The 25,801-nt window shown below is 38.7% G+C and overlaps 4 protein-coding genes across 7 annotated transcripts in view; 1 reads left to right on the top strand and 3 right to left on the bottom strand.

Annotated features, from left to right (window-relative positions):
• galns (galactosamine (N-acetyl)-6-sulfatase) overlaps positions 1-13,121 on the bottom strand; it is a 29,315-nt gene extending 16,194 nt beyond the window's left edge. The window contains exons 1-9 of the mRNA XM_057341834.1: positions 12,879-13,121; positions 12,315-12,438; positions 11,380-11,454; positions 11,148-11,250; positions 10,117-10,260; positions 6,518-6,584; positions 6,272-6,399; positions 3,336-3,475; positions 3,121-3,224 (exon numbers count right to left, since the gene is read on the bottom strand). Coding sequence (XP_057197817.1) covers positions 3,121-3,224; positions 3,336-3,475; positions 6,272-6,399; positions 6,518-6,584; positions 10,117-10,260; positions 11,148-11,250; positions 11,380-11,454; positions 12,315-12,438; positions 12,879-12,977 — 984 coding nt within the window. The 5' untranslated portion in view covers positions 12,978-13,121. The remainder of the gene's footprint in view (positions 1-3,120; positions 3,225-3,335; positions 3,476-6,271; positions 6,400-6,517; positions 6,585-10,116; positions 10,261-11,147; positions 11,251-11,379; positions 11,455-12,314; positions 12,439-12,878) is intronic.
• Positions 13,122-13,300: 179 nt separating this feature from the next.
• Positions 13,301-15,070, top strand: trappc2l (trafficking protein particle complex subunit 2L). Its single transcript, XM_057342630.1, has 5 exons — positions 13,301-13,360; positions 14,107-14,279; positions 14,524-14,611; positions 14,806-14,885; positions 14,966-15,070. The coding sequence occupies exons 1-5, from the start codon at positions 13,328-13,330 to the stop codon at positions 15,009-15,011; spliced, it is 420 nt and encodes a 139-aa protein (XP_057198613.1). The 5' UTR covers positions 13,301-13,327; the 3' UTR covers positions 15,012-15,070.
• A 115-nt stretch (positions 15,071-15,185) lies between these two features.
• Positions 15,186-18,802, bottom strand: pabpn1l (PABPN1 like, cytoplasmic). The gene is made up of 7 exons (XM_057342515.1): positions 18,743-18,802; positions 17,370-17,445; positions 16,365-16,432; positions 16,135-16,241; positions 15,978-16,065; positions 15,694-15,824; positions 15,186-15,410 (listed from the first exon to the last, which is right to left on the bottom strand). Exons 2-7 carry the CDS (start codon positions 17,431-17,433, stop codon positions 15,371-15,373), a joined length of 498 nt encoding a protein of 165 aa, XP_057198498.1. The 5' UTR covers positions 17,434-17,445; positions 18,743-18,802; the 3' UTR covers positions 15,186-15,370.
• A 1,222-nt stretch (positions 18,803-20,024) lies between these two features.
• Positions 20,025-25,801, bottom strand: part of cbfa2t3 (CBFA2/RUNX1 partner transcriptional co-repressor 3) — a 55,517-nt gene continuing 49,740 nt past the window's right edge. For all 4 annotated transcript variants that reach the window (XM_057341243.1, XM_057341172.1, XM_057341386.1 and 1 more), the window contains exons 11-12: positions 24,530-24,720; positions 20,025-24,441 (exon numbers count right to left, since the gene is read on the bottom strand). In XM_057341243.1, the coding sequence (XP_057197226.1) occupies positions 24,106-24,441; positions 24,530-24,720 (527 nt within the window). In that variant the 3' untranslated portion in view covers positions 20,025-24,105. The remainder of the gene's footprint in view (positions 24,442-24,529; positions 24,721-25,801) is intronic.

Here is a 25,801-nt window from a genome sequence, read left to right as displayed (position 1 = left end):
AACACACACAAACACGCGCACACGCACATGCACACGCACACACACACACACACGCATGCACACGCACACACACACACACACACACACACACACACACACACACACACGCACACGCACACACCGCCTACTTCATCTTTCTAGAATTCAGACAGCCAGTACATTCCATTATCTCCCAACTGAGACTTCACACACACGCGCGCCGAGCATACATACATATACACACGGGAACGCAGAAATCAAAGCGAACAATTAATAAAGGTAACTAGCCACAACCACCAGCTGCTCTTATCCAACCAACGCACAAAACGGCAGGCTGGGGAAAAGGGAGTGAATACTTCTTTATCTCAAATTCGTTTTCACTTTCGCCTGTTTCTCTGTGTCTGCAGTTATCTGCGCAGACAGCGCAGTCTGATGCTTTGCTCACACTGCACACATTTGCTTTTCAGATCTGATCTTTGGCTGTGACTGTTCACACTGTTATTTTGCAAATGTGTCGAATCGGAACAGTTTGGTGAATATCAGGGACATCTACGTCGGTTGATACGGTAATGATCCAACTGAAAGCATCTCTTGGTGTGTAAAGAGAGGACGAAGAAATTCACGAGACAGAGTGAAAATAAATGCATTTGGATAAAGTTACATGAAGTTACATAAGCATCACGTGCTGAATTATACATTTCTATCTGACCATGAAAACTAAAAAAACATATTTAAATAAGATTTCATATGGATGTGGCCTGTACACATCATATATTTTGTGGCTCCGAGCATTGAAAAGGATTGAACTAAAACAGCTGAGGATGTTTCCATCCGTCTGATAAAAGCTAATGTGTCTTCACACTGATAAACAGCAGCGGGGTTGGGATGAGAACATTAAGAGTGACGCAGCTTCTCATTCCTGCACATGAACGGAGCTTTGGATCAAACTACAGCTCTCGTCATGGAAAAAAATGACGACTTCACTGCCAAAACATGATCAAAACCTTCAGGATATTAAAGTTATTAAAAACATCAAAAGAACAGAACGACTGACGTCATATTAAAAGATCAGAATATTAAAAATCACATAATACCTATTAAAGAAGTCATGTCCGACATTTCATCATTTCATTTTTATAAGGTTGCATTTGTGAACTACATTAGGTACCATGAACTAACAATAAAAAATATTTCTAGACCATTTTTAATCTTTGTCGTATTCATTTTAATTTTTACTAACACAAAATTTAACAACAAACATAAGTTAACATGAGTTAAAACGAGGGGGTCCGGGATCCCCCATAAGGCATTAGGTGGTAAAAAATAGGGGGTCCTTCAGATATATTTTTAATAATTACAAAATTAAAATCGGAGCAGATAAGATACGGTAAATATTGTGAATGAATTATTTACAATAAGTCTATTGCATCGTAGTTGACTTTCAACAAGGTGGGCTATTTGAGTGTAAAGAGACATACCAATAATATATTTAGAATTGTTTTATATTTTCTATTATTTTATTTTAATTACTTTTGTAATTATTATTATTTTTATTTTAAAATAAGTTTTCTGATTTTTTGGTCCTGCCCCCCCGCCCTCCCCCAAAATAAAACATCTCATGGTGGGGACCCATCATGAGACATGATTCATTCCGAGCACTGAAATCAACTAACATGAATGAAAAACAAACAATTTTATTTGTAATAAGATTAATAAAGATTAGAAAATGCTGTAAAACGACTTTGTTCATTGTTAGTTCATGTTAGCTAATGCATTTACTACAAATACAACCTCAATGTAAAGTTTTTAGATTTACTAAGAATGCTATTAAAGGTTTTATAGACAAAACAGCAAAAATTGTTTTGCAGAACCATTTTCCAACCTCACTTTGAACTTAAGACAAGAAACAAAACAAAAAAAAAATCTGGTTTAAAAAATGGTTAAATTTTTGTCTGATCAAACCTCAAACTGTTGCTTCACAATGGCAGAGCAAAAAACCTAAAACTGGGTGTTGGAAAAGATGACGGCCACACTTAAACATCTTCATAGTGTCATACGTTGTGTTCATTCCTTACATCACCACCATCCTTCAATCACAAAATTATAAACTAGGGAGAAAGTCTTGCGTAGTCAATGTTGCAGTATTCGTTTAAATGCATCAAACTTATTTCATAAGATTGTGAGAATTATTTTTAATGATATGATCCGATGTTCTTTCAAGCATTTTCAAAGAGGAGGACGGTTAAACGGGAAAATACTGCTATCAATGCATCCCGCGGGAGAAAGAGCAGATAGCCGTATCGCCAGCCCCACATAAAGGACTGGCTAAATCCAGCCTGCAGCCGTAAAACAAACATGAACAGTGTGAAACACCTGCAAATTCCAAGCAGCGCTGCTCTGGCACCGGCCAGGCACCTGGCAGCAAAGCGGCTTCCGTCCCAGCCACATACCCCAGCACTCCTCTCCAGTCTCCCTTTCTGTCCTTTATCCAGCACGCCTGGCATATTCAGATACAGAAGCCCTCATTACAGCTCAATCCAACCTCAGCAAACACACAAACAGATTAGCCGCTTAAGACGTTCCCAATCCCTCTCCCTCGCGCTATCAGGACCCCGCACACCCCTCAGATATGAGCCGGGGGCAGGCTTAGCTCGACTCCCTCCTCCAGAAATCCCCCACGCCGCAGCCCCCGTCACAGCTGCCCCTAATACAATTAAAAGTCATTTGCCGAGCGCCCGCTCTTCCGTGGATCAGGAAAAGGGGCGTCTTCCATGGCAAAAAATAACACGCAGACGTTCCAGGGATGAAACAGAGAGAGCGGGTAAAGGAACCATAAGGAATGCAAGAATTCAGACTTTCGATTCCCTTACAGATTATTTTAATTTTGAGGAAGAGACAGTTATAAAGCAGTTGACACTATTTCTTAGGCACAAAACACAGAAGAAGATATTTGGAAGAACGTTGGTAACCAAACAACATTGGACCCCATTGACTTCCATTGTATGGACAGAAAACCACTGAGACATTTCTTAAAATATCTTCTTTTGTGTTCTGCAAAATACAGAAAGTCATAGAGGTTTGCAATGACATGAGGGTGAATAAAAAAAGACTGAATTGTCTCTTTAACGGCCTGATTCTTACTGTGCCAGCCGGGATCCTGCCAGGCCACCAGGCAATGGCTGGTTCTCTCATGCCACCCTCAAACGTAGTTTGCTTCCCACAAAGGAACGGGCCGTTACTGCCACCTGAGGATGAAGACAAAAGACAAACTCAGATCTTTGGCTGTTAAACGGTCATAAAAAAAATCTGTGACTGTTCTATAAGTGTTAATATTTGGAGTTGAAGTGTTTTCATACTTTCAAGTGGTCCGGACATCACCGCTGCCCCATTATCTGAGCTGAAGAACACCATCGTGTTGTTATCGATTCCAAGACTGACCAGCCGGGACAGAATCTGTCCGATGCTGTGGTCCAGCTCCATCACTGCGTCGCCATAACTACAAGACACACAGCACCAGCACGAGTTATTATAGACGGTTTCAAAGCAACAACATAAACAAACGTTACTGCGCGTGCACGCTTTTGTGGCCCAAACGTAACTTCCGGTACACATTCTCAAAGAATAGAGTCCCTGTAGATTATTTCTGATGACAAGCAAAAGAAAAAACAACTAGCTCGCAAGTTAAATTTTTTTTTTATTATTTTTATTATTTATTATAATTTTAAAAATTATTATTTTGTCTTACCAGTAGAAGAATCGTTACTTGGCTAAACTTAAATGCGACAAAGGTACACGACCCATTCAACAAAATGTTTATAAAATAGAATTAATATACAATAAAACCCAACAAATTGTGTATTTAATACAATTATTATACAATAAAATAGTAATAAATAATATTCATATAAATAAAATATAAATAGTTATACCACTAGCCAGACCGATCAACAACACAGACGGCAGTTAACTTCGGGTCGGAGCATGCGTCTGATGAAACCGTCTAGAGTTTTTTTAGTTTTATTGTAGTTTTATAGTTTCGAATTTGCATTTTTATGTTGATTTTTTATTTTAGCAAATGTGCTTTCATAATTTTATTGTTTATTTACTTCTATATACTGTAGGTTTAAAAAATTTTATTTTAGTTCTAGTTTTAGTTTTGTTATTTATTTCCATTTAATAATTTTACTGCCTCCACTCAAAATGGTTTCAGTTTATTTTTACAGCAACATTTCAGATTTTTGTTTAGATTTTTAACATATACGCCTATATTTCTTTTGATTCTATCAACAGAGATGTTTGAAGAGTTTACGTTTTGGTAAACTGATGGATGTTTAGTATATGACTATAAGCGTGTAACAGTCCGAGAACTGTTTCTTAAACATATTCCCTTTTATTAATGAAAATTTACTCGAAAACTGACTTTTGTTTACTTTCATTCCGATACATACAGCCACCCATACAGCACTAAAATATTGAAAGCTTACTGAAGAACGTCAGTGAACGTATCGACATATTGGAGTGTAAATGCAACAACAAAGGAGGCAAAGGCAAAGCTGTCAAAATGAAACGATAAACTAACAGGCTTTCCAAAAACTATCACCTCCATAAACCTTCTGACGTTAAAACATCCTTCTTCACATAATTATTCAGAGACAAAGTACCACGAAACTACTAAAATCAAAAACCCAAACCCAGTCAAATCTGTCAAATTCGCCCCCTCACGTGAAAGCTGTCCTATAACAGATGTGTGTGATATATAGCAGCAGATATACGTCTCAGTATAAAACTTTAAGATGTGGCTAAATCTCTCCATTGGCAGCACACCTGGCTAATACCCCTCAGCCTTGATCCGTTCCTCTGTCAATGCAAAACTCATTTAGCATTCTGAAGAAACGTATGCTTACTGAAGCCCCAGTATTTCCAGACGCTGGGCTGAATACTAAGAGCTTGCAGACAAGACTACCAATGAAGCCTGAAGCTTGTTCGCCTCAGAGCATGAAAATCGACGATTCATTTCTCATCTAAAATATCGGGAACTGATCGTACAGATGTCCATGGGCTCCTGTTAATATTTAGTTTTATAGTCTATGAGTTTGTTACGATTCTTACAAGTCGTCCCTCCTTCGCTGCGGAAAAAAATAATGGACCATTTTAAAATTTACTATATATAGACACAGTATGTGTTTAGGTAAAATTGTCGTTTTTGTTTCATTCTGTGAACTGCTAACAATATTTTTACAAAATGTAAAAAAAATTATATTAGCATTTATTTACATTTAAGAGTTTAATTCCAAAATGAGATAAGTCGGTGCCATCAGATCCAATTTTTTCAAAAATTGTGTTTATTTATTGTGTGTTCCAATTAAAATCAATCAAACTGCAGTGGGTTTGTTTTGATTTAAGCCAAATAACTCAAAAAATACAGCTAACTAACACAATAAAAACATGATAACATAATAAAAAACATGAAAGATTTTATAAACGGAGTTATTTCATTTTGGAAACAAACTCTTCATATATATATACACTATATACTGTATACATATATATGGGTCAAAGACGAAAAAGGGTTCAAGCATTAAAATAATAAGTGTAATACTGCTTTAAATTGTTGTTGTGAAATAAAATGAAAATGTTTTCTGTTTAATTTAATTGCATTTTTGTTTTTGTTTTTCTGAGCAAAAAATAAATATCAAAATCAAAACATTTTTCCCTGATTTTCCCTGTCATTCAGTGAAACAATCTTTATGTTCATTTATGACATATTAAAAGACTAATTACTTTCACCACAACTGCTAATTAGTTATAATTTTACATTTTTTTAAATTTGCCACTATCCTAAAGGTTTTGCCCATTTGTCAATAAGAATTTTTACTCATTTAAAGCACAATAAAATGTTAATTTTAATATGTACAAGTCAGAATACGCATTTTGTATGAATTTGTACATAGATATTGTATTACACTGACTTTATTTCAACCAAATTTTGACATTTTATTCTCCAAAAACGTTAACATAAAGTAGACATTTTACTTACATTTAATGTGCTTTCTATGGAGATAAAATCACTTTTGTAAATTTATTTAGATGGGGACATCTTAGCGCCTTTGATATATTTTGTCTATATGTCTATATATATATATATATATATATTTTTTTTTTTGTGTGTGTATATGGCATTTTTTATCATCATAAGCAAGTATAATCTCTGATAGAAATAATCGCACACCTTTCTTTAATACGTCTGCATGATTTTGATTCATATAGCAATAGTAACACATACAGTACGTACCGCCCCCTCTTGCTCTTTCCCAGAAAGCGTTTTGAGGCGTAGACAGGCGCGTGTGTTGCATCTGGAGCCCAGTAGAGAAAGAAAGGCTGCCGGGCCGCGACCTGTCGAGAGATGAAGTCCAGACCTTCCTGAAGACAGACAGAATCAAAACTCATATCAGCGATCTCCCACGACGCACCTGTGCAAGTCAACGGCACCGATCCGCACAAATAAACGTGGAACAAGCCAATGAGCTGAATAACTCACCTTCAAATAGATTTGGGTGAGGTTGGATTCACCCGTTTTCACATTTATCCCAAACTCCTCGAAATACCTGCAAAACACACCGATCATCTCCATCCTCCCTACAAACTCTCATTTCAACGCCATGTGGGTTTTGTTCCAAATGACGAGCTTCTTAAACCAAGTGCCGCCCCGGGTGCGATTACAGCGCGTGTTTGAAGAGGTAAATTGCGAGATTGCGTCTCCGAAGATTTCCAAACGTGTTATGAGAACGTGCCGAGGCGTGGAGCTGTAGAAAGAGCTCGCTTATGCTTCGGCTGTTCCAGGTGTCCTAACGCACCGCAAACGCAACCTGTCGTCTCTTGGGTGTTTTTGTGTGTTTGTCTGGCCAGGCTCGAACGCAGCATGCTGATTAAACCCACTGCTAAGCGCAAAACTAGCCCAATCGCCAGAGCAAATGACCCGGAATACATATACGGCTGTTTTGGAGGGAACAAATGGGCAGAAAATGAGATTTGAGACATTACAGCTGGTACACACAAAGGCAAGGGAGGAGAGAAAATTAAAAATGTTATGAACCCATTTGGAGGGATGACAGCTGAACCCAGCGCTGGATAAGAAGGCCAAAAGAGCATCGCCTCAACAACAGACATGAGTTTCCGTGAAGCCGTTCATTTTACAAACTAGCTTTTACAGCTGTGGATTAGTTAATAGTATTGTACAGCGTTGATGATCTTAAAGAGTATATAAATTCATTATAATGATCTTGCTTGGTCTATAAACACCATGCACTGTGCTGTGTTTTACCTTTCTGTGTTTTTCTTATTTGCTCCTGTAAAGCTGCTTTGGAACAATGCACATTGTGAAAAGCGCTATATAAATAAAATTGAATTGAATTGAAATATTTTGTGATTTTTAAGGTCCTACTTTGGTTTATGGAGTGTCCAACAACAAGTTTACGTACATACAAGTTGTAAAAACACTTTCATTTTCTAATAATAGGCAGTTATTACCTTACTTCTTGACTGACTCTCAAATGTTTCGTTCGGCGATTCATATGTCTAAACCCCTCCTTCCTGTCAGCCTTATCTGATCTGATTGGTCAGATGGTCTAGTCTGCTGTGATTGGCCTACTGCGTCTACTGGCCTACAGCATCGCAGTGTCGCAAATGGAACGAAGGTAGGCATTACACCGAGTGACGCAAATCTTACCCGGAACTGAAATTAGAAGGACAGACGACTCGTTCACGTGATTCAGAGTCGACTCCTTTCTTCCCAAGCCAATAACTTTGCATAATAATATAACAATATCACTTTCAGCTTTACGACTTGGCAGACTGCTTACATTCACACTGCAACATAACACACTGCATGAAATGTCATTTTAATGACATTGTAATACAAGTTACTCTTTAAAGGTGCAGTGAACTGGCCGTTTTTATTGTTTTATACTATTGTCTGATGTATACTTATGACGTTCGTGTGGTTTTTACATTCGAAAACATCAAAATCAATAAGTACTAGGCTATTTTCTACCCTGGTTTTGAGGCCGGCTGGAGAAACGCTGGGTTTTTAAGGGCGGGCCGCATAGAAGACTTGGAAGTAAACGCCCACTGCTATGATTGGATAGCAGCTTGCGTAGTTGACTTAGTTGGAGCCTTCTGTGAATTTGGTTAGACAAGTAACGTTACGTAACGTGATTTTACTCAAATTTACGGACTTATTTCCCAGATGTGATGGCAAGGCTTTGCGTATAGTTTGTATAGCCTAAAGTTGTATGGTGTTTAGTGATATATGACCGTACATGTCAGCATTTAAGACCCGCGAACCGGACAGAAGATCACTGCGATCGCGGGTCTCAAGTGTTATAGTTTTCATGATAAATAAACAAACGGTAGACTCCCGGCCAAAACGACAGTGTTGGCAGACATGGATATGACCCAGCACCAGAAATAATATCAAAACACTTCAAAACAGCCTCCATTATTTGCAAACGGTGGATAAAACCTTGAAAAATGATATATGAGCCCGCCAAATCACAGAGATGCAGATTACAATTATCACAAATGGCTAGTGGTCCCCAGGTAATACTATCAGGTAGGGGTGTAACGATACACTCCGCTCACGATTCGGTACATATCTCGATGCTGGGTTCACGATACGATACACATCTCGATATTTTGAACAAAATTCAAAAATGAAACTGAAATTCAAATAACATTTATTTTCAAAATATTAACAATTTCAGTAACTTATTTTGTTGCACATACAACTTAATAAAGAATTTTAACATTTTAAGGCTTAACTGAAGTTAGAATTAAGATCAGTGTCAATTTTGACAGCAAATTTTGATTTAGTTTTAGTCATAGTCTTTTGACTAAAACGCCATTTAGTTTTAGTCATCCCAATTTATCATAGTTTTAGTCTATTTTTAGTCGACGAAATCTACATTATATTAGTCTACTAAAATCTATCTGGATTAACTAATTTAATTGGTGTAATTAAATGTTCCATACAAAGATTGAACTGTTTCGACATATTCGATGTTTTAATATACAGTATGACTCACTTCATCGCTTCTCTGATCGGAACAGCGCTGGTTTCTTTTGGCTTACTTTATGTTGCATATCACGTTATGCACCAGCTCACGTTAGCGGATAAATGAACATTGGCATTTAAAAACGTTTGTGCTGCCTTTGTAATGAGTTTCGGGGTGACTCGCCAGCAGTCACGCTTCAAGTTTGCTGTGTTTTAACGGCGATTGTGAAGGAAAATATGACCACTTGGAAACACAGATTGTGTCTTGTGCTTCTCTCTCTACCGCATATGTGAGATAAGCACACGTGCCGCGCTGGCGCAGAGTAGGTAGCGTCTTAACCGCTGAACGAATAGAATTAAACATATCGTAAAATATCCCCATCTCTCTACGATGCGCATCGTAACATTTTTGTATCGCGAAATATCGTAATATGAAGTATCGTTACACCCCTACTATCAGGGCATATCAAGCGATCTCTAACAAAGCAATAGTGACGCATAGTACAAATATGTTTTACTCACATAAGATTGCTGCGCCATTCCTATCGGATCCAATATTGACGGCACAGCACTGCTTTTTAATTTTAGTCTCTCCGCAAAGACTTGTTCAAGGAATTCGCGTTGAAATGAAGCGAACAAACGCTCAATGTTTTCCCCACGTGAGCTGGAACGTCTTTAAAAATGAACTTCAACCACGCATTCCTACTGTCGGAAGGAAGGTTATGTGTTCCTGTGGTCTTCCACAACCAGGCACTGCGCAATATTTTGCGATCTTTAACGGCATGATGCTTACACTCGCTCTATCTGGTTCCGTGCAGCTTGTGTTCAGTACTGTCATGCATGAACCAGTGGGCGGGGCTCCAGAAGTAGGCATTGATATTCTTCTGTGGAGGCGGTGTTCAACCAATAGATAGGTGCATTCCAGGACCTGCCGTTCGCTGGGCCTCGTGTCAATAACAGTTGTTATTTCAGTAACAAGGGCGTTTTCAGGTCTAACGCTTGAATACGATTCCCTCTTATATAACAAAAAGCTCGGGTTAAAATTGCGGTCCTAGTTCACTGCACCTTTAACACGTGTAGCTTACCTTCCTTTCATTAGGGAGTTGTTGTAGACGGGTATGTTGGGACGGAAGCTGTTATTGTAAGGGCCAACATGGCAGTTGGGTGCACCAAACCATTCATCGAAACCATGGTTGAGAGGTAGATATCGAGTTCTGTGACCAAGGTGCCTGAAGTAAGAGACAAGATTGAGGGTACAGTAGGCCTATGTATAAAATCACACATATTCAAAATATAGCTCTAGAAAAAATGAAGAGACCATTATCAGCTTTTTCAGAATTTACTATTTATAGGTACAGTATGTGTTTAGGTAAATTTGATCATTTTTGTTTCATTCAGTGAACTACTGACAATATTTCTCCGAAATTTCAAATAAAAATATTGTTTCTATTTGCATTTATTTTCAGAAAATGAAAACTGGAGAAACAGGTGAAAATAACAGAAAAGATGCGAAAACAAGTTCATATTCACTTTTAAGCATTAAGAGTAATATTTGAACATGTATTTAGAAAACGTTCAAAAAATAATATTTTTTATGTGATAACCTGGATTTGGATCACAGTTTTCATGTGTCTTGTCATGCTGACAGTCTTTCATATTGCTGTTGGATGACTTTGTGTCACTCCTGAGGTTTGATTTTGTTAAAACAGATACTGGACTGGAATGACCACAATACATCTAGAAATGATGATTAAATGAAAATTTGGAATGTTCTCCATTTTTTCTGAGGCAGTGGGTTTTCATATAATATATTTTATAACAATGTAGCATTTTTTATATATATAGCGCTGTAGGTGTTAAATACTATTCACAGTACAGCTGCAATTCATAACTTATGCCTCTCTGTTGCCATCTCTGATAAAAAATATAAAATGCAGGTTATTTTACACACTTATCTTTACATAGGTTAAAGTCAAAAGACATCAAAATGATTTTTATTTATTTTTAACCAAAACAAAAGTTACGGATGGCAGCTTTTAAAAGTGAAATGCAGTACACTAGTATCTCATGAAGTTGTTTCATTATTGCGATGATTGATGTTGGTGTAACATCTCACCACTTGCCGATGATCTTGCTGACATAATCGTTCTTCTTCAGCAGTTCTGGAAGCAGAATCTCATCCTCAGACATTCCACCAACAATCTCCTGTGGTGTGTATGCTGCGGGAGAGAGAGAGAGAGAGAGAGAGAGATGCATTATTGCAGCGCACCGCAAAAGGCCATAAGAGCAGATAAAGTGATAACAGTGATGGAGTACCGTGGAAAGAGGTTAATGGTTTATGATCATACCGTTTCTAGCGTGACCATTGGTGGTGTAGAATCCATTTCGTACAGGCAGTCTACCAGTAAGCAGCGCTGCCCTGGCTGTGAAATACAGACCCATTGAAATATACTATTTGCTATTGACACACTAAAGATATAAAAGGAACATCTTATATCTTCATCTTTTTCTCTCTTGTTCCACGAGGGTAAATACATGATGAAAGAATTTTGTATTGTGGAAGAACCATCCTTTTGAGCAAAAGGAACAAGACATTGCACGCAGAGAGAGCTCGACTGTGGATATTATGATCAGGACGTTCTCCAACTTTGTGATTAAAATTCTAATTAAGGTTCTGACGCAATGCTCTATAATAAGGTGTCTGTGCAGAAGCAGGTATGAGCGCAAGAGTTGCTCCGAGCACCTTCATCTCACACATTTGAGATGCACAATCGATTAAGCTTAAAAATTAATTCGAAATGAAAAGAGGACTAATGATCTGCTCCGCTCCGCATAGCAAGTCCATTCCAACTCCTAAATTATGCATCATTTGCATATTTCAATACTGTTGGTATTATCCACATTAGCATAATAAGTTGTGCTCTCGGTATCATGCGCACACACGCCTCGTGCGCTCACGTGGCATTATGATGGCCGAAGAACGTGAAGAATATTCTCTTTTCTCAGAAGGAAGAAAAAATATTTTTACTATACAGTGCACAATGGCGTCCATGGAATATAGCCTGCTATATTTGACAAAATATGCAGTATGCAAAAAAGGTTTTGATGAAATGTAATTCCCCACATATACAAATGCATGTAGTTCTAATGTATAATATTTGTGCATCTATTACAGCCAATATAATGTATAATGTTGCCAACCAGCGTTTACGTGTTGTATACTATATGGTTTTGCATACAATTTAGACCAAATAGTAAAACAAAGCAGAAAAACAGCACATACAGGGGGAACAGAGAGGGTTGGCTGTGTAGAAGTTTGGAAATAGCATCCCTTGAGTGGCCATTAGATCCAAGTTCGGTGTTTCCTTAGAGGGCTCTCCAAACACCCCCAGATCTCCCCAGCCCATCTGCAGACACAAACACAGTCAAGATCTAATCTATTCCATTCTCATAACCATGAATCAGCTTTTCTCCTGTGCAATAAAACGTTTTAATGCCTATTCATACTTGAAGCATGTGATTTCACAAAACTAAAAGAATATACATTGATTTGTAATATTTATCACAGTTAACAGTCACCACGTCAAAATATCAACCGTAACTAAAGTCTTTGCATACCAATACATTTTTGTTCCCATGTTGTAATTTGTGGTGCATTAGGATACGTTACAATAATAGCAAAACAATTTGTAGGCAATATGCATTGTACACACAAGAAAACACACATGTACAGTATTGCAAAGAGACAATTGCATTGCACACTGCATATGTGCAAACCAGAAAAAAAACATTAACGTGACTTGTTTTAGTGTATTTAGTAAGTAGTCAGGTATTTATGATGACTTACATCATCCATTAGCATGATAATGATGTTCGGATGCGTGTTTGCTGCAGCCTGACACACATAAACTACCCATAATACGTAAACAACAGTCTGACGAGCCATTCTAAACTTCTCTCACATAATTACTACAACTCTAATGCTAAGCCCTCTGCTGAACAGTCGACATGGCAAAATGTGTTTGTACGAATCACGAGGACTTTTGCAAACAGTCACAAGAACGAGGAAAGAGCTGTGTTCGACTTCACGAGCTGCTTCGCAGACCAATCGGGAAAGTACAAAAAAGTATCGCGAGAGAAACTCAAAAGCTGCGCATTAGAATCGCTCACGCGGTATTTTGATGTCATACTGTAATCAATCTGCGCAGCGCCGCTTGAAGTCGCGGCACTCTGGGCAGAAATGCTGTAAGTCACATGATCGGGCTGGTGTCACGTGATTTCCGTGTTCGCGTCATCATGGCGGTGTGCATAGCAGTCATTGCGAAGGAGGTGAGCGGTAATATTGAACGTTTTTACGATATAGTGACACATTTTTGATTCGACGGGATGGATTTATCATAAATGATGAGTCTGTGGGAAATTATTCATATTTACATTTATTTATTGCGTTTGAAAGCGTCGCGATCAGGAACGGGTTGCTATGTTGCGTACAGTACGTACGTGTATGTTTGGTACATTCCATATAAATACCTAAATGTAATGACAAGAATTTAATTTATTGACATGTGTAAAAGCAATGTACCTCATTGTTTTTTTTCGACGATACATTGCTTTTATCGTATTCCTAAACATCGCGCCGTCTGTTTGTTTGTTTACATGATCCCTTTACCATGGGTTTACTACAGTAACAATAGTTTTATGATGATGTTTGTAATACCCATAAATAATAACCATAGTAAACACAAATTACTAGTCTACAGTAACCACAGTTTAGCCATGATATTGGTTGCAGAACAATTGCAATATAAATGACATTCAAATTTAGTATAATAAAACCTTTGCCTATTTTCATGAGGGATTAATTGTTTTATTTATGAATAAGTAATATTTTGAGTTTAGATTATTTTGATATTGTTGCAGTCTGGAGAAATGATGCATGCAGTGACGAATGACTATGGCAAATAGACAAATCATGTTTTTCACATTTATTGCACACAACAAATTGCATTTAAACGATATGCCAAAATGGTTTGATATTACCAGGAATACCTCTAACAGTATATCGATGTCTGCAGAACTATCCACTATACATACGCAGTGTGCCCACACAGGGCGAACTGAAGTTTCACTACACAGTGCACACTTCTCTGGATGTTGTGGAAGAGAAGATCTCAGGTGTGGGGAAGGCTTTGGCTGACCAGAGGGAGCTTTATCTGGGACTCCTTTATCCAACGGAAGACTACAAAGTGTATCCTTTATAACCATCGATTGATAAATAATTGGCGGATTAATAGTTGTGTCAGTTCCAAAATTAATATACATGCTTTCAAGCGGGTAAAATATTCGTTTTTCAGTTTTGTAAATAAAAATGGTCCAAGTTTATGAGATAAATCAGTCGACTATGAATCATTTATATTTGATAGGTTTAAGGCTTCAACGCGTAATACATTTGAATAATGCTTGAATTAAATTGACCTTAACACGAACGGCAGATATGGTTATGTGACAAACTCTAAGGTCAAGTTTGTCATTGTTGTAGATTCATCCAACACATCTCTGAGAGACAATGAAATCAGAAGCGTGAGTGACACAACTGTTTAGAATTGAAAACCCAAAACCAGGGTGCAAAAGACCACCTAGCGAGAACAGTGTTGATTTCTAGGCTTGAATTATTATTTTGAATCTGGTCACAGACTTTTGGAGTCCACTGTATGTCATTGACGCGAGTGAGATGTGCGACGGCTCGTGATACATTTCTCTCTCTCTCTCCTCAGATGTTCAGAAAGTTGCACAACTCGTTCACTGATGTAATGTGTAACCCATTCTACAATCCTGGTGATCAAATTCAATCAAAGTAAGTGCATTTGAGTGAATGTGCACTCTCAGTGTTTGGTGTACTGACTGATCCTCTTAATATTCTTTTATTCTCTCCAGGGCTTTTGACAGCATCGTCTCGGCTATGATGGTCCAAGCCTGCTGAAATCACACAATTGTATATAAATTTAATTCTGTATCTATTTAATAAAGGATTTGCATGTTCATAGTGTGTGTCTGTGTGTATTCAACATTTTCATTTGTTTCATAAAATGACTTGATAATATTGATTTTATTTACATTGTAAGCCGAGAAAGCAGAAATAAAGTACTGAAATTCTCAAGACGTCTCACAGCCTCTCACAGGCACAATATTGTAAAGAAATAAATTGTATAAAATAGAATTACTCAATATAGGTGTCGTCTTTGTTTTGCAGTATCATACTCAACGTGATCAAAATATAAACAAAACAAACAGCACGAAGAAGTGCTCTGAAGATAATGGGGAAAAAATGAATTTTTAATATCAAAAAGAATCAATCCAAGGATGGGCTCTTCCATTTTCCCTAAAACAAAAAGAACAGCTATTAAAGATGACATTACATTTCAAATGATTGATTTACAAGGATTTTTAGTCAAACTTGTATGATACCACTTCGATCACTAAGAACTTAAGTTTTGTATTCGTCTTTAACAGAGCATGAAATCAATCTCACCCCATATACCCTTCCGAGATGTAAGTAGAGATTTCCTGATTACAATTCTCCATTGATGTTACAGAATGGGTGTATATAAGGGGCAAGGTAAAACAACACTTTTGTTCTCTAATACTCGGAGCTTTAAACTGACCTAATTAAGTTGCAGCCTCTGAGCGGGCTGTAAAGTCTCGAGGGCCGGAAACCACGTCCTCTGGTCCAGCCTCCTCGCAAGTACCTGTCTGTAGTCCTGAAACCTGGGACATTGGTTCTTTTTGGTAAGACCTGTATGCCACACAAATGCTAGGATGAAAATTTGTTTTTTCCGTAGATATCACACTTCATAAGCAAACCAACATCACAGTCAATGGTTTGTTCACATCACAAACCAAAAAGCACATATCGGATTTTTGCACTGTTTTGGATAACGTTTCTCACCTTAATAAGGCGTCCTCTGAATACCGTTTCATCTAAAGCCATGGCTGTCCGCACAGAGTCCCTGTCTGAGAACTCAATGTAGGCAAAGCTATCGGGTACAGAAACTATACTCAGAAAAATACTTGTGACTGTGTTTTGAAAGCCCACGTGTACATACCCTTTTGGATGGCCTGTGAATCTATTATACGGGATTGTTACTCTGTTAATATGGCCACAACCGTTGAAGTACATCTCCAGTTCGTCTGCAGTCGCTCCATAATCCACCTGTTGGTCAAAAAACAGCTTGATGGGCTTCATCATAATGTACCCCGGTGTATGTGCAACATATCACGTGTCACTGCATCCATTCATCTTCCAATAACTGATGTCTAAAGAAGGTAAGCTTACATTCCCCACATAGATAGATCTTCTGTCAGCATCTATTCTCTCCTCGTGGGTCATGCTGAAGAAAAAGTCTGTAAGGGTTTGCAAGATTATTCATCATATTTTGAATAAGAAACTGGTGAACACCAGGAGACTGGGGCTAGTTGTCGTAAGTGTTTTATCTCTACGATTTGGAATGTAAAAATAGAAATGAAGAGTTTGTTTCCAAAATGAGATAACTCTGTTTTTAAAATCTTTCAAAAATCATGTTTTTTTATTATGTTATCATGTTTTTATTGTGTTAGTTCTCTGTATTTTTTTGTTATTATGGCTTAAATCAAAACAAACCAACTGCAGTTTGATTTTTATTAATTGGAATGCACAAAAAACATGATTTAATTTTTTTTTAAATTTTGGAACCAAACCTTTCAAATGTATGTTTCCTATAGCAGTGGCCATTTATGTTGGTTTCAAATGTAAAGCTTTAGGACATTTTCCATGAATCTTCTTAATAAACATAACTTGAGATTCACATTTAACATACCCCAAACATCAATGTTTGAAAAATGAGCAGCATCTTTTTTCCCCCAGGTTATAACGGTTAAAATGTTTCATAGCTTTTGGTCAAAACGTCAGGGAATCTGTTTACAGAAACATACCCTGACAAATATTGTGTATGCATTGAGCGAGACAACTAGCTCAAGTCTCCCCTACATAGTTTACTCTCTCTCAAAAAAAAGTAAGTGTTTTTGTCATTACAGCATGAGACATCACCCTTTTGTACACATTAGATGAGATAAAGAGCACGTCAGAATTCTGCCAAAGGACCGTTCAGGAATTTTGTGCGTCTCTGAAACGTTTAACTTCACGGTTGTCACAGAAGGCTGCTCTTGTGTAAGTGGATATGTTCTTAAGTAAAGCTCCACCCCGGGCGGCAGGGCAGCCCTTCTGGGACGCAGCTCATTGGGCAGTGATGAGACACTGTGGCCCAGCAGATGGGGCTCAGGTGCGGGCCAGCTGTCTGCTCACCTGCCTGAGGGCTGTAGGGGAACGGTCTCTCCAACTCATACTGCGTGCCATCCTCCATTTCCATCGCATCCAGCTCCTGAAACAACAAGATGATTTTCCACGCTAACTCATCTGCTTTTTATGTGGAACAAAGCATGTACGTGGGTGCATAGATGCTGCATACATGCATTTACATTTACACATATGGCAGATACTTTCATCTAAAGCGACTTACAGTGCATTTAATACGTTTTTAACATGTTTAACTAGAAATCAAACCCAACCTTTGCGTTGCTAGAGTAATGCTTTACCAATCTTAGTTACTATACTCAAATATAACACTTATTAATTGTATAACTTGCAACTGTTCAAATAAACATTTTGTCATTATTTACAAAAAACTCATGTTGTTTCATATCCACATGCTTTTTTTCATGGGACACAAGACAAGTTTTTTTAATTGTTAATTTATTTTCTGCACCCGTTTCATTTTATTTCAATGCTATTCCATATACATTTATGAGCATATTTAGTCTCACTGGAGAGTATAAATGAAGAGTTTGGTTCCAAAATGAGAGAACCCAAATTAAATAAGATAACTCAAAAAATACAGATAATTAACACAATAAAAACATGATAAATTATGAGTTATCTCATTTTGGAAGCAAACTCTTCAAATATAGCATAAACACAGAACAGGACAGGAAACGCAGCTATTAAAATGATGCAGCCCATTTAGAATTTACATTTAATTTGTGAGTTCAAAGTCGCGATCAGATCTGTGAATTAGTTTATACTACCCAAAATATTTTTACAGACCAAAGATACTCGATTCACCAACAGTTGCACGCGAGGGTTCGAGTCGAAGCCGAACGGAAGGACGTAGCTCAGTGTGCGCACGCGCAGAGCAACTTCTGTGAAGGTCCGTTATGCTATTTATTTACCATTTTAAAACCTAAATGTGAGCCTTATTTATGACTGACAGCAAAATATTTAATTACTTCCAAGTGGATTTAAAAGCATATCCCGAAAACATGTTGTTGTAAGTGTGGTACTTGGTTTAGTTTAAAATATGATGACGTCGATACTCTACTAAACGCCAACGCGTTAGTGTAGGAGAAACAGCCATTGGACGCGTGTAATATCAAAAATATTTCATGAAAATAATGAACATACTTGGTGTTTTTTTTTAGCTTCAAGTTATTTTTTGCTAGTTTAGCCTAAGTTAACGTTACGGGATTCTCTTGTTTGGAGGCGGAGTGCTTAGATATGTTTAGACGCAAGTGCCGTGCACGTCATTTATCTATGAGTAGTGAAGAACATTAAGCTGTTAATATTAGTAACATAAGAGTACAATATTCAGCCCAAGTGTTTTATACAGCTTAAAATTCTACCTGTTTGGTCCACGCTGATTTTCAACATCAGTCCTGAAGTTGTTCGTGTGTCAAACGCTAAACTAACACACCTGACTCGACTAATCAACAGCAGGTTAATGCAGGTGAAGTCAGGTGTGGTGTTACTGAATTGTGTGCATGGAGAAAATTACATTTCTATACGATTTCTAAAAATATGTTGGATTCTTATAGACTCACAAAACATCATTTTTTTTATCATGTAAATAATTCCTTACGAAAATGAAACGTGGATTTATTACAGTAAAACGGTAACCATGGTGTTGGTGTATTGATCATCGTTTGTATGGGTTTTTTTTGTATGTGGTTACCATGATTAAACTATTATAAGCTTTTTTTATTTTATAGTAAATTATGGCTATTTTTTGTAAGGGTTAATTTTTTGGAAACTATGGATTGTTTCAAAATGTATATATTGTGTTATTGAAATTAGTGGTCGACCGATATGATTTTTTTTCATGGCCGGCGCCGATATTGACATTAAGAAAGCAATGTGACCGATTGGCTGATAAGAGGCCGATATAACACAAATACAATTAAATACGAGTAAATGCCAGACATCGAAAATTGGTGAAACAGACTTGAACGCATGGAAATGTTCACACATCATATTACATTAATTGTGGGCAGCTAAACATGGCTTAATATGAATAAAATATATAGGCCTATTTGTTGATGCTTGCTTACTATACAATTATCTCATCCAGCTTACACAACTCATTTAAGTGTGGTTATACTACATTACTAAGTGACAAATGCCTGCTTTACATCTTTGTGGCATGAATAAAATGCTAATGTGCTGGCGGCCAAACAGAAAAAAATATTGTCCCTTTGTGAAAATATATCGGCCAATGCCAATAATGAAAAATTTCCAAATATCAGATGATATATCAGTCACGGCAATATATCTGTCTATATCACTAATTGAAATACTTGAATCAACCCCATAAGTTTTATTTCCAAAGAATAGAAATGAGCTTTTTCCACTTTGCAGTCTGGTACGGTATGTTCAACTTGAGGATATTTGGGTATTTTACTGGAGAAAGATAAGAGTTCCTTTTCAAAAGGGGATTTCATATCGATTTAATATTACTTAAAGCAATGTTTATAAAGTGGTCTCAACTTACCTGATTGGAAAACAATCCAACATTTGATGGATGTCCATAGACCTGTATTATTAGCATTTTAGCTTTCAAGAATAACAATTGAACCGTTTTGTGCATTAGAGTCACAACAAATGCACTCAAGATCAGCCGAGTTATATTTCACTGTCTTTTTAATTACACAGATACGTATCACAGACAATAACCTGATTCAGAATGTTTACAGCGTCACATGACCAACAATGCGCACAGTAAGAGGGTGAGGGGCATTGCAAAAGAGGTTTAAAGAGCATGCAAGAAATAAATAAAACTCTCCTGGCACAGTACACATCATCTAGAATGATAACAGGACTTTAAAAGAGAAAAACGAATCAACATTTTCTTCAGCAAACCAACCTTTCCTACAGAAACAATGCCTTTGCCTGTAATGATGTATTGCACAGTACAGTATATAACGTTTGCCGAAATGCATCGAACCAAGTCTTTGTCTTCGAGTGTAGCCATTTTCAGTCCAACTTGAGTTTTTTACTGCGGTCCCTAAAATGAAATTTTTAACTTTACACTTATGCTACGGCTTTAATATTCATAAACTATAACAAAAAATATTTGATAAAAAACTGCTTAGGTTTGCTGGTCTTAAGTGATTTAGAATGGTTTGGCTGATCTCCCAGCATAACCAGTTGACAAGTGCACAAAACCACCAAAGTAAACCAACACAACCTTCATCATGACTTCCATGTTATTTTCAGCAAAGCTTTTGAGTGGAACAGATCGTAACTACAGCCGAGACCCATTTTACCCATGACCAGTCAGTGTGTTTGTGGATGTGAAAGATGTTTTCTCTCTCTCTCCCACGGTGTCATGTAATGAACGTAGCGGCTGTCCAACAGGTGTCCATCGACGTGACCAAATGACCGAATCCAGAGGCCCACAGATGTGCTTGGAGAATGATGGCCAAAGAACCTCAGATACAGTACACAGTGACATCCACAAGTTCTCCTATTTGGTTTGATTTTGGTTAGAAACGGAATGGCCAAATATTTAAAGTCTTTCCTAGCAGACATGCAAAACGACTTTCTGTGCCATGACTTTGCCAATGATGTTGTTTTAAAGCTCATGAGATTCAAGTAAATTCTCTAGCGAAATCATGAATAGTAAGCGAATGCATTCAGTCATTCGCACGATGAAATCTTTGAGGCTGGCTTAAAGTTACAAGCAATTGGATTGGATGCTTTGGATTTACGTGTTCAAGCCCACTCCTGGCTTGGATTAATGGTACGACTCTTGTTTCTTATGTGTTTGCTATCATCTTGTGCTTTGAACATAGTTATGTTGTATGCTTTGGTTTATGGGCACAGTCGGCCACCGATTTCAGTATGCCACAATCTGTTCTGACAGCTTCTGTGATGGATCTGTGAATGTGCGGTTCTGCTTTGGTCTGTGCTTTTCGTCATTTTGGATATGTATTACATGAAATATGTTTATGTCTACACCTAAAACAAAACTCACAGGGATAAAAACATGCTCTGCGAACGTATGCAAACACGAACGCTTTTGTTACCCAAGCCCAAGTCTTCTTCCTTATAAAGCAATTTTTCAATTGAATCTTGCTGCGTGTTTACAGCTGTAGCCTTGAATAATAACACATCTGATCTCATGGCACAGACATGCGAAGGAAACTCGAAAGAAAGTTAAAGTATGCACACGCTTACATACTTTATAAAGTATTCACGTTCGTGTGCTTGTTCGTCGAGTATGTTTGAAAACATCTGATCAGTTTGAACGATACCTACTGTATATAGAGGGATGTGTACGATTTGGGTCGAACAAAAAGCATGTCGCGTGTTTTTGAATGATCTGCGTGAGTTTAGGATGGTTGTCTGGGTTTGCATGTCTTCTAGTGATGTCATTCTCCGAGCACGTCAGGCTCTCGTGGACTAGTTCACAGGAGGTAGTTAGTGGGAAAAGAGAATGGGTAAACTCATCAAAATGCAGGGAGAGAGAATGAGACGAACTGCAAGGTCTTGTGTAGCTGTTATTTTCAAACATTACTTTAGAAATCCAATGTCAGTTAGCATCAAACACCTTCGAGATACAATGAGCAATTCGTCTTTAAAGTTTGGTCCGTATCAGAGGTGCGTCATGCGTTCAGTACGCAAAATCTCATCATTCATATTTAAAGTAGCAAGTTGAAATTCGTAACTGACCAATAGGAACTGGCGTGTCACTGGGGATTTCGTTAAGCAGCTACTCTTATGTACACACACGACATGGCCAAATGAGACGTACGTGCACAAATCAAAGTGTTAGCTTGATTCTGGCTTGACTCTTGGACCGCGAACATTCGACGGTTTGGTTAGTTGTTTGCGTGTGCGAATGATGTGTTGGACCACTGCGGTGACATTTTGGCCCAAAGGATGGCGATGTTTCATACAGATTCGTACAAGCCACTTCTTGAGTCTGGGAACAGGGGTGTGCTGGGTAAGTGTCGCTACAAAACACCCCCCGGGGCAGTAATCCAGATCAGCGGTAATGTGAACGTCTCGTCCGCTAATCCGGATCACGCCCGCTCGACAGGCTTCGTAAAATGCACACTGTAGTTACAACTGCTTCGATTCAGACAGAAAAGGTTAAATGGAGAGAAATTAAATTCTAGACATTATACTTTTAAAGGTTTCTGTTATTTGGCAAACTCATTTTTGGACCTCCTTTTTTTTAAATACTATGTACATTCACATTAATTTACTGTGGTAATTTCAGATATATTTATATTATGTATATTTATATTAATATGGTACCCTAAGGGCCGTTTTTGAGGTTCCATTCAGTAGCTGAATTCTCTTTTCATATTGCACCTCCACTCTCTCACTGTCTTACAATGCGAGCGATATAAAGTATTCTACATGAGGATTCTCATCGTCGATAGCGATACAACAAATCCAACGTTAGGTACAACACAGCTTCTCTTCCTTTTTTTGTCCGATGCTTAGCGAAAACCTAAAAGAAGACAAGTGAAAGAGTAGCGTTCCTCGACTGGAGTACGCACACACAAGCAGATATCGAAGACAGAGACATCCAGAAACAGAAAGAAATATCTACAAGCGATGTTTGATCCCTTCACGAATATCTGCTCGGAGGAGACAAAAGCGATACACGACATGGGGGGAGGTAGAGAAAGCGACAGAAAAGAGAACCGAGTCTATGGCCGTCTCGTGAGAGTCTCGTCATGCTTTGGAAAAAGAGGGAACGTCGTACGACGAAATGAAACGTCTCAGCAGTCAGAGAGCTTTAGGAAAACCAAACGTCTTAGTGTACGATCCGTTGAGGTTAACGGCAGCTTCGTTGCCGTTTCAAGCCTTTACGTGTACTCATCCGTGCCTCTTCTGTTCTCACGACGCTTTCAACGTTCAGGCTGCGATCCTCCTGCGTCGGATCTGCGCTTGAGTTCACGGTTCGAGCGTCCGGTCAACACGGCCTGCGAAACTGGCTCAACTGCTGAAGAGGTGAAGTCGTTTGCGTTTGGTTACAAGATGAGTGCTTCTTCGTAACTTTGGCAGTGTAATAAAAAGGTTTGGATCACGTTTTTTTTTTTCATTTGAAATTCATTTGGGTTCACGTCAGTACAGAGAGGTGAGTCTGGTGTAGGTTTTCTTGGCTCGCTAGCAAGGTAGTTAACAGGTTTAATGCTATTCTCATCATTGCGTTTTTAGTTTGGATTTTCTTTCATTGTATTTAAAGCCAAAAATGCTGCAAAGAATGGGAGGAAGTAGCTCTGCGTTGGAAGAGTTTCTGAGGGGCGGCGTGCTCTCGTCCCACAGTGATGTCGACAGCTGCCGGTTAGTTCGTTCGGAGGAATCCAAACCGTGTGCTTTAGTCGTTTCCAAAAATCCCACGTTGGGAAGTGTTCACAACACAGTGCCGCCCCATGAGCGCAGAGCATTCCTCACTTAAAGGGCATGTTATAGAGGCCGTGTCGAAAACTGTCAGTGCCTTATGCGCTAATAAAATGTGACTATTGGTGGCATCCGATAAAACAGACCCTGCTTGTGTTGAACTTATCACAAGAGATCTCATTGTGAGCAACGGTTTGTTAAGTCTTGAGTCCTTTTAGAGATGGAGAAAGCTTGAGTCGCCAGGTCGATGTGTCGAGAGAAGGGCTAAGTATGATGGATTTTCCTCGGCCTGTTTCGGATGAAGGATGCCATAGCAGCAGTAGACGTGGCTGGGCGGGGTTGGGGTCAGTCAACGGGACGAGGAATCCATCAGGGCGGGCGTGGCTGGCGTGGTCGAGCGGGAGACGTTGCTGGAACTCGCTTCCTTGGGACTGCCGCTGGTTTGCCCGACCAGAGAGTGCGGTCCTGGCGGGGTGCTCTCGGAGTGAGTGGGGGGAGCGCTGGACAAGGTGGTGCATGGCGTCCCGAGCGGGACGCTGCTGTTGCCGGGGAGACCCTGCAGGCCTTGGCCGCATAAGTGATGGTGCTTCTCCCAATCCTTGTGCTGGCAGAAGGAGCCGCAGTAGCGTGCTGTGTTGCACCCGCTGCACGTCTCGCTGGCCTTGCGACCGCAGTTCCAGCAGCTCTGCGGGAGGGAAGGTTAAGACGTTTTGTGTTATCATTGCGAAACCAACGATTTGAAACATTTATTGTTGCACGTGTGCTGTACTTACTTCACTAGAGTCCTCCTGTTGGTTGATGACGGTCAGCGCATCCTCCGATGCCTGTCTCTTGGCATCGGCCAATGCTCTTTCCATCTTGGAACGCTCGGCGGAGATCATCTCGTGCGCTTTCCTCTCGGCATCCGACACGGCTTTCTGCAGCTCAGACATGGCCTGCCTCTTGACCTCGTTCACCGCTTCTTCTGAACATGAGGAAAGAACGTCAGGAGAAACGGTAAGACAATTAGACCCCGCCGCCATTCATCTCAACATCCTTTATTGAGGCACTCAAAGCTTTCAGCATGTTTCTTCGCAGCGAACAGATGTACATCATCCAAGATTTAAAACGTTCTGTCGGAAAAATAAGCTTTTAATAATTGATACCGACGACTGGGGTTACAATTATTTGCAGTGTGGATGGCGGCAAACGTCTCAAATGTTTGTTCACAAGCATGCCTATTTGCCTAATAACATCGGCTTTAATATTTCATTTTTTTTTGAGAGACGAGACACATGTTTATAGCTGTTTATGTCAGTTGTTTCTCTTAGACCCCGGTATTCTCCTGAGCTTGAGATTTTCTCTAGAATTGCCAACAAAGACAGTGGTGTAAACATGCACTTGTCAAATTCTCATGAGAACCAAAGTGATCTGGACTACATTCATTTTGTAAATCTACATTCTAACTGCATGTTATCTATTAAAAAGTTCGCCCAAAAGTGAAAATTCTGTCATCATTTACTCACCCTCTTGTCATTGACTTTCTTTCTTCTTCAGAACACAAAAGAAGATATTTTGAAGACTGTTGTTAACTGGCCCCCATTCACTTGCATTTGTTTTGTGTCCGTACAATAGAAGTGAATGGGGTCCAGTGCTGTTCGGTTACCAACTTTCTTTAAAATATCTTCTTTTGTGTTCTGCGGAAGAAGAAAAGTCATAAAGGTTTGAAATGAAAAGACGGTGAGTAAACAATGAAAGAATTTTCATTTTTGGGTGAACTGTCGCTTTAATTCTTCTGTGTCTATTTTTATTTCCCCTGAAGTATTTAGAAGCATCTGAAACATAACCGAGAAGTCCATCAAGTCTCATGAGGCAATTAAATGTTCCTCTGGGAGGATGACTTGTTCTGATAATGTCATTATTTGTGAGTAAATGTTTCATGTGTGTTTCTTTTGTAGGTCGAGCAGGTGTGAGTGGATATAGCTTTAAATAGAAATCCTGCAACTAATTAGGGCTCTTAAACTGCCTCATTTTTAACCCAAACATTTATCATAAGCTCTGCAGTC

This window comes from Triplophysa rosa, linkage group LG1, assembly GCF_024868665.1.
Source record: "Triplophysa rosa linkage group LG1, Trosa_1v2, whole genome shotgun sequence".
NCBI lineage: Eukaryota > Metazoa > Chordata > Actinopteri > Cypriniformes > Nemacheilidae > Triplophysa > Triplophysa rosa.
Note: the sequence above shows the minus strand (reverse complement) of the source record. Positions and strands in the feature narration are given on the sequence as shown.

Coding starts and splice junctions, on each gene's coding strand:
- pabpn1l (XM_057342515.1), bottom strand. CDS start 17,433: ATGGAAATGGAGGATGGCACGCAGTATGAGTTGGAGAGACCGTTCCCC. Junction 16,066..16,134: donor TTCACAGGCCATCCAAAAGG/GTATGTACACGT, acceptor TGTACCCGATAG/CTTTGCCTACATTGAGTTCT. Junction 15,825..15,977: donor TCAGAGGACGCCTTATTAAG/GTGAGAAACGTT, acceptor TGTGGCATACAG/GTCTTACCAAAAAGAACCAA.
- trappc2l (XM_057342630.1), top strand. CDS start 13,328: ATGGCGGTGTGCATAGCAGTCATTGCGAAGGAG. Junction 14,280..14,523: donor CCAACGGAAGACTACAAAGT/GTATCCTTTATA, acceptor CACGAACGGCAG/ATATGGTTATGTGACAAACT. Junction 14,886..14,965: donor GGTGATCAAATTCAATCAAA/GTAAGTGCATTT, acceptor TATTCTCTCCAG/GGCTTTTGACAGCATCGTCT.